Source organism: Cyprinodon variegatus, unplaced genomic scaffold (genome assembly GCF_000732505.1).
Source record: "Cyprinodon variegatus isolate N-32 unplaced genomic scaffold, C_variegatus-1.0 Scaffold499, whole genome shotgun sequence".
Lineage (NCBI taxonomy): Eukaryota > Metazoa > Chordata > Actinopteri > Cyprinodontiformes > Cyprinodontidae > Cyprinodon > Cyprinodon variegatus.
The window spans coordinates 617,182-623,959 of NW_015150952.1; the positions used below are offsets into that span (position 1 = coordinate 617,182).

General features: G+C 49.2%; 1 protein-coding gene across 1 annotated transcript in view; it reads left to right on the top strand.

Moving 5' to 3' along the window:
- The first annotated feature begins 4,318 nt into the window (after window positions 1-4,318).
- LOC107094666 (interferon-induced very large GTPase 1-like) overlaps window positions 4,319-6,778 on the top strand; it is a 7,572-nt gene continuing 5,112 nt past the window's right edge. Inside the window, exon 1 of the mRNA XM_015390433.1 lies at window positions 4,319-4,387. Within this exon, the coding sequence (XP_015245919.1) occupies window positions 4,319-4,387 (69 nt within the window). The remainder of the gene's footprint in view (window positions 4,388-6,778) is intronic.

Consider the following 6,778-nt stretch of genomic DNA (forward strand, 5'->3'; position numbering starts at 1 on the left):
CTGCAAAAGGGACGGAGGTCTCACCAATCGCCCCCTGCGAGACCGCCCAAACTGGAACTCAGGCAAGTCCCCACACAGTCCATTGTCCACCTCACCAGTCGGAGACTGATCTCCGTACTGGGGAAGCGAAGCCTCGACCCCAAGAGGAGACATCACAGCAGCCGGAGTCGGAACAGCCTGTGCAGGCAATGGCAGAGTGTATGGCTTCAGTCTGTCATGATGAACCAACTGAGCTCGCTCCATCGGATCGAGGGCGTTGACGATGCGATACGTAAGTGCAGCCTCTCCACCCGAAACCAACGCTTGCACGACCCGATATGGACCCTTCCAGTGCGGCGCCAGCTTCATACGGCTCTCCATGGGATTATTGATCCACACCAGCGCACCTACCACATAGGTAGCTGGCAGCTACCCTGGTAATAGTACAGTTTCTGTCTTTCCTGAGCTTCAGCCGAGTTAAGCCTGGCAGTGCTGAATGTTGACCCCAGTCGCTCCGCAATTACGGAGGCATAATCCATCAGAGATTCAGTACCCCAGGAGTCGGGAGCATTAGCGAGCACTAGCACATCCGCAGGAACTCGGGCCTCACGTCCATGCATGAGAAAAAACGGGGTAAACTGAGTACTTGCATGCTTAGAGGTATTGTATGCGAAAATAACATGCTTCACATATGTGTCCCACTCACGCCATGAGAAAGTAACAGCTTGGCCAGCTGATCGATCAAAGTCCGGTTGTGATGCTCCACTATGCCGTCCAATTTGGTGTTATATGCAATGGTACGGGTTTCTTAAATCCCAGCAGCTGGCAGGTGATCTGGATCACTTCCGCCTCAAACTGACAGCCCTGATCACTATGCAGGATTTCAGGGACCCCATGCACCAATACACAATCCTCAAACAGGCAGCGTGCATCCAAAGGCGCTGTCTGGTTAGGCAACGCATATAGGGAAACAAACTTAGTAAAGTAGTCCTCTACCACAAAAATATACCTGTTCCCCCGGAATGTTATGGGCAGCTCCAAGATATCTGTGGCCACCCGCTGCAAAGGACGGCATACTTGGGCCCCTCCCATAGGGGCCTTGGACCCTGGGACCAGGCTCCTGCAAGTCTGACAGGCCAAGCCTTGTTCACACCAATGCCTTATGTCCCTCAACATTAAGGGCCAGTAGCAGGACTCTCTGGCCTTTTCCCACACACGTTCTGCTGAGAAGTGTGCAGCAGCTGGTCCCCCATGCAACTGTTGAAGGTGTTCCGGCACCAGGGACGCAGGGACAACAGTCTGAATCTGCTTCTGTCCTGTGTTGTCAGTGAACGCTGTGCGGCAAAGCAGCCCGTCAACCACAGACAGATGGTGAAACTCAGTCCACAGTTTCCTCAAGCTGGCAGAGGAATCCCAGGGCAGTTTACGAGGCCGTCGCACCTTGCCTTGCTCCAGCCATGTCAGAACAGTACTGATGTCAGGGTCCTCACGCTGCAGCGCCTGCAATTCAGCTCCCCCATCACCGAGGGTATAGACCAGAACTGACTCTGCTTCCACATTCCCAGCTGTAGAGTGGTCAGGTGTCTCCACGGAGGCCACAGTAACAGGTCCAGTTGCAGGAACATTTGCCTGGACAGGGTCAGGGGACACGGGCCGGCGGGACAGAGCATCAGCATTCTGATGGCGTGCGCCATTCCTGTGCACCATGACACAATCAAATGGATCCAGCTCCAGCACCCACCAACTCCTACGTCCAGTCGGATCATTATCAATAGCCATGCGCCTAAGGCTCAGCAGAGGGCGATGGTCCATGATAATGGAGAATGCAGACAGCCCCACATAGTGTTTGAACTCATGCACAGCCCACACCACTCTCTATCGAAGGTGGACCATCTCTTCTGTGTGTGGGTGAGAGCCTGGCTGGCATAGGTGACCACCTTCTCAAAGCCATCTTCATCCTGCGCCAGGACTGCCCCAACAGTCTTTAGATGCGTTGGTGTACACCTTGAAAGGGAGTGCAAAGTTGGGCAGCGTCACCACCAGAGAGGAGGTGAGCACTTGCTTGAGGTAGATGAACGCAGCCTCACACTCAGCCGCGAGAAATTACACACAAATCTCCGATAATAGGAGCATAGGCCCATGAAGGCCCAGACCTCCGACGGGGTTCGGGGAGTTGGCCACATCCTCACCTTGTCCGTCTTCCGTGGGTCGGGCTGGAGACCATCTCTGGAGACCACGTGGCCCAGGAAAACGACATGGTCCCTGGCAAAGCAGCATTTTTGTGGATTCAGCCTCAGACCTGTTCGCTGGATCCTGGATAGGACTTTATCCAAATGAAGGAGATGGTCAGTGAATGTGTGTTTATAAATCAGTATATCATCCAAATACACCATACAAATTTGCCACGGCAGGCCCCTGAGAATGAGCTCCATCATGCGTTGGAAAGTGGCTGGCGAATTAGACAGGCCCATAGGCATGGCCCCTGATTGATACAGGCCCCGTCCGGAACGTGACGTTCAATCTCCGTCCGATTCTCGGGTGATGCACGGCAAGCACGCTGCTTCACAGGGGGCGAGTCCCCCGTTCTGATGCAGTGTTTGATCAGCGCGCACTTCCCTGCGTTCCAGCCATCCAAAATGAACACCTCAGTGAACCTCTGAAGCAGGTCAGCCAACCTGGCCCTTTGCTTAGCCGTAACAGGAGACTCCTCCAGGGAGACAGGGCTCGCTGCAGCTGGCGGCACAGCTGGATGGTCGTCCGCAACATGAGGTTGCCCGCAGATATCTTCCTCTATTACAGGGTAGAACTCCCCCAAATCTAGCCCCCATTTGAGTTCAAGTGCGTCCCCTGTGGAATTGAGAATGCGGGCTGAGGTCACACTCACACTGTTCACTGTATGAGCGACCACCAGTCCTGTTGTATCCGGAATGTTAGGCTCAAGGTATCCCACAAAGTCAGCAGCAGGCCAACCAGTCCCAGCAGGCGTGAGAATATTCACCGGGACCAGAGCCTCACTCAGTGGGGGAATGGTCAGAACATCAGCAACGGACACGTTACAACAGCTAGGGACTAACTCATCACCCTGAAGCAGCGGTACAGAAACGTCCCATAGTTGTACAGTAACACACCTCGCCCCAAGTCCAACAATGCACAGTTCGGAGCCAGGAAGTCCAGTCCGAGCAGTAAACTCTGGGTGGATTGCCGTAGTACGTGGAAGGTGTGCTGCCAGTAGGTTGGGCCCAGCCGGAAGGTGATCTCACAGGTACCGAGTGTATCCGACATATGTCCATTAATTGCCCGAGAATCAATATAGTTCTTTTTCTTGGGCCTGTTTCGCAGGGCAGGGACTGAGATACGGAAGACCTCACTGATCAAGGAAACTGACGCCCCCGAGTCCACTAACATTGGGACCTCGGTGCCTTCGACCACACCCCTGATGAAGGAAGTTGGGTTGTCAGTACAGTCCATAAGGGCTATTGCATTGGAGAAGTCATGGTTTAAGGGGCCCCCTATAGGAGAGGCTGGCATTTGGGCCTCAATACCAGCTAATTGTCGTTTCCCTGACTGTCGTTAACTGTGTCCCGCTGTCGAGGCAGGAAGTGCACGCCACGCCGTCTCATCTCAACCTCCTGTCGGGCATGCCAGCTCGGGCTAGGACTCCTGCCTCCCGTCGGCCTAGGGGTGGAGAACATCCCTGGGCCGCGAGGCTGAAAACCCCTTTGGTGTGGGAGCTGCCCAGATTCAGGGGAGCGACCACGTTGCTCCTCCCTAGAGCTCCTGGACCGGCAGCCCCATTCACCACAGGTGCAGTGACAGCATTCCCCCCGAGGGCAAGCGAATGCTTCGTCCCCTCATGTCAGTATTCCAAGCCCTCAGCCTCTGATTGTCCTCATAAAGTTCTCTCATTTTCACTCTCATGGAGTACATGTCCTCTGTTAGCTTCTTAACAGCTTTCTGGAGACCCCCAGGAACTGACACAGACTGGATAGATGGACTTGCACCACTGTAGCGAGCAGCACTCACATGATCTCTCTGTAGGGCAGCTCTAGCGTTTTCACAGTGCTCAGCCACGTGCAGCACCTCCTCCAGGTCCGTGGCACCCATCTCCAGACACTTGGCCTTTGACGCCGGATCCAGACCAGCCAGAAAGCGTCGAAACTTCTCCTCCCTCTGTGCAACCTCATTATAATCCGGAAAGGCCTCAACGACCAGCCGGCTCACGTCAGCAGCATACACCTCCAGACTTTCACCAGGAGCATGCGCCCGGGCCGTGAGGCTGGCTCTGGAGTGGTCCATCAACTGCCTTTGTCCAAAAGCTGCCGCAAGTTTCTCCCTTATCATGGTATATTCTAACTTGATCGCTTCGGAGAGGCTGTCCCACAGCAGAAACGCGGACTTGCCGAGACGAGTAGGCAGAATCCTCACCAGCTCGTCCTCACAGTTGCTGCCCCCCTGGCTGTGGCACCAACGGCTACCTCTAGCTGCCTCGCCCAGCTGAGGAAACTCTGGCTCCCGTCCCCAGTGAAATGAGGGGGAAGGTCAATCTTAACATCACCGCCTGGTGAGTATCTGCCAAGCCGGCTCGAACCGGGTTTAAAAGGGTCCTCATCTGCAAACCACATGTCAATTTAGTGCTGTTTTCTCCCGCACCGCACAAGGTTAGCTAGCCGGCTATATCGGAGATGCTATGCTAACCGACTGACACTTAGCCATCACTGGCTAAATACACTAAGAAACATTTTTTAAAACAACGGGGGTTTAATAGAGGAATCCCACCGCTGCCACCAATGTAACCGAGCGTTTTGGTCCGTATTATGAAGCTTCCGTTTCCGTTCCCGCTTCCGTTTTTTTTTTCTTCTCCTTTCAACACATAACCAAAACTCACACGCTCACCCTGCCGTACACCCAGTGAACGTTCGCTTTCCGGCAACAGGGATGGACACAACTTTAATATACAGACACAGAACAGTCTGTTACACTAACAGCAGTGACAGTGACCCTAGCCAAATGCTGGTGAAAGAGTCAGAAAAGGTGAGGAGGGGAAAAAATGTCAGTGGCCTCCACCTGTAAAACCATTCCTGTTTTGATGTTGATGTTGTTTCGTTGTTGCCCCTCTAGTGCACCTGTTGTTAATTTAGTAACACCAAGCAGCTGAAACTGATTAACAACCCCCTCTGCTACTTACCTGACCAAATCAATATCCCAGAAGTTTAATTAACTTGATGCTATACTCTGATTACAAAGTGATCCTTTAATTTTTTTTGAGTAGTGTATATATAGATTTTAAAAGTGTTATCAGTGTCAGTTTTACTTAATAGTATGTGGCTACACCTAATATGAATTATTAAAACAACACTTCTACCAACTGACTCTCATACAACAGTGCATTTCCACCGACAGAATGTATAATTTCTCTTCTTGGGCACTCATCCAAAGTGCCCCTGAAGTGTAGCGAAATAACCAGTTGTATAATGTTGCTAGGGAAAATTGATAAATATTTGGCAAATCAGCATGGCAAAAATGTATGGCTTTGGGGCTCCTGGAATTTTGCATAGTTTGCATAGTTGCTCTTAAATAAACACATTCTCAGATAATAAATAGTTTTTATACATGAAAAAATATTAAGTTGATTAAGAGCTTCTACGTTATTAAACAGGTACATTATTTCTTTAAGGTGTGTGACACCATATTGGACCATACAAAACACAGATTTATCTTCACAAAGCCTCAGAAGGGCAAAATTTATGTGCAAATAGAAAACCTGTACATAAAATTCTGTTTTGTTTTGTTTTATAGTGTTTTTAAATTGTTTTTTTTGTTGTTGCTGGTATTCATATAAATATACCATTGCGATAACTTAGTATACGTTTGATTGTTTTTTGGTATATATCTATTTTGAATTTATAGCCCCCTATGGAGACATCTGCACCAGCCGCCACTAGTGGCCAGAGTTATCCCTCAGTGTTTACAAAAAACTAATGTGATGTCAATGCATAGATACCTATCATGGCTAACAGTTACAAATGAAATCAAATTGAGGTTTCATTTATTTTTATGTAATGCTCTCTATATGAAATTGCCCTCATTCTTTGATGAATGATTAGTCCTTGTAGAAAACTGCCAAAGTTATTCAACAGGGTGCCCATTAGATGTGGATTTTACACCCCCAGCTGTTATTCACATTAAAATCCATCATATTTGCTGAATTTAACCTTAAGCTTAATTTTTAGCTTTAGATACAGATAATGCAACTTTGATTATTTTCTGATACAAATATTAATAGCATAATAAATCATGTACTGTTTGATTAATTTACCAGTCATTCTATATTGTGTAATGTTAGAAAAGGCTTGATGAAGTGTTATTGTTCAAACAGACTACAACAGGCAACAACTCAACAACTGTCACATTTGTTATTAGCCAATAAGTTACTTAAACTTTAAATATAAAATATGAAATTAATTTAGTAATTATAATCTGACCGTGACTGAGTGGATGTGCTCTCTTCGTCCTCTGGCATGGGAGCTGGCTCGGAGCTCGTCTGCCTGGCTGTGTGTTTCCTGGACGGACTTTTACAGCTGCTTTTTGTGTCTCTGCTTCTGTCTCCTTGAACCCCAGTCGGCCTCGGCAGATGGTCGCTCACACTGAGCCTGGTTCTGCTGGAGGTTTCTTCCTGTTAAAAGGGAGTTTTTCCTCTCCACTGTCGCTACAAGCATGCTTAGTGTAAGGGATTGCATCCAAGTCAATGAGTCAATGCAATCAACTGGTTTTCCTTAGATAGAAAACTTTGAATCAAATT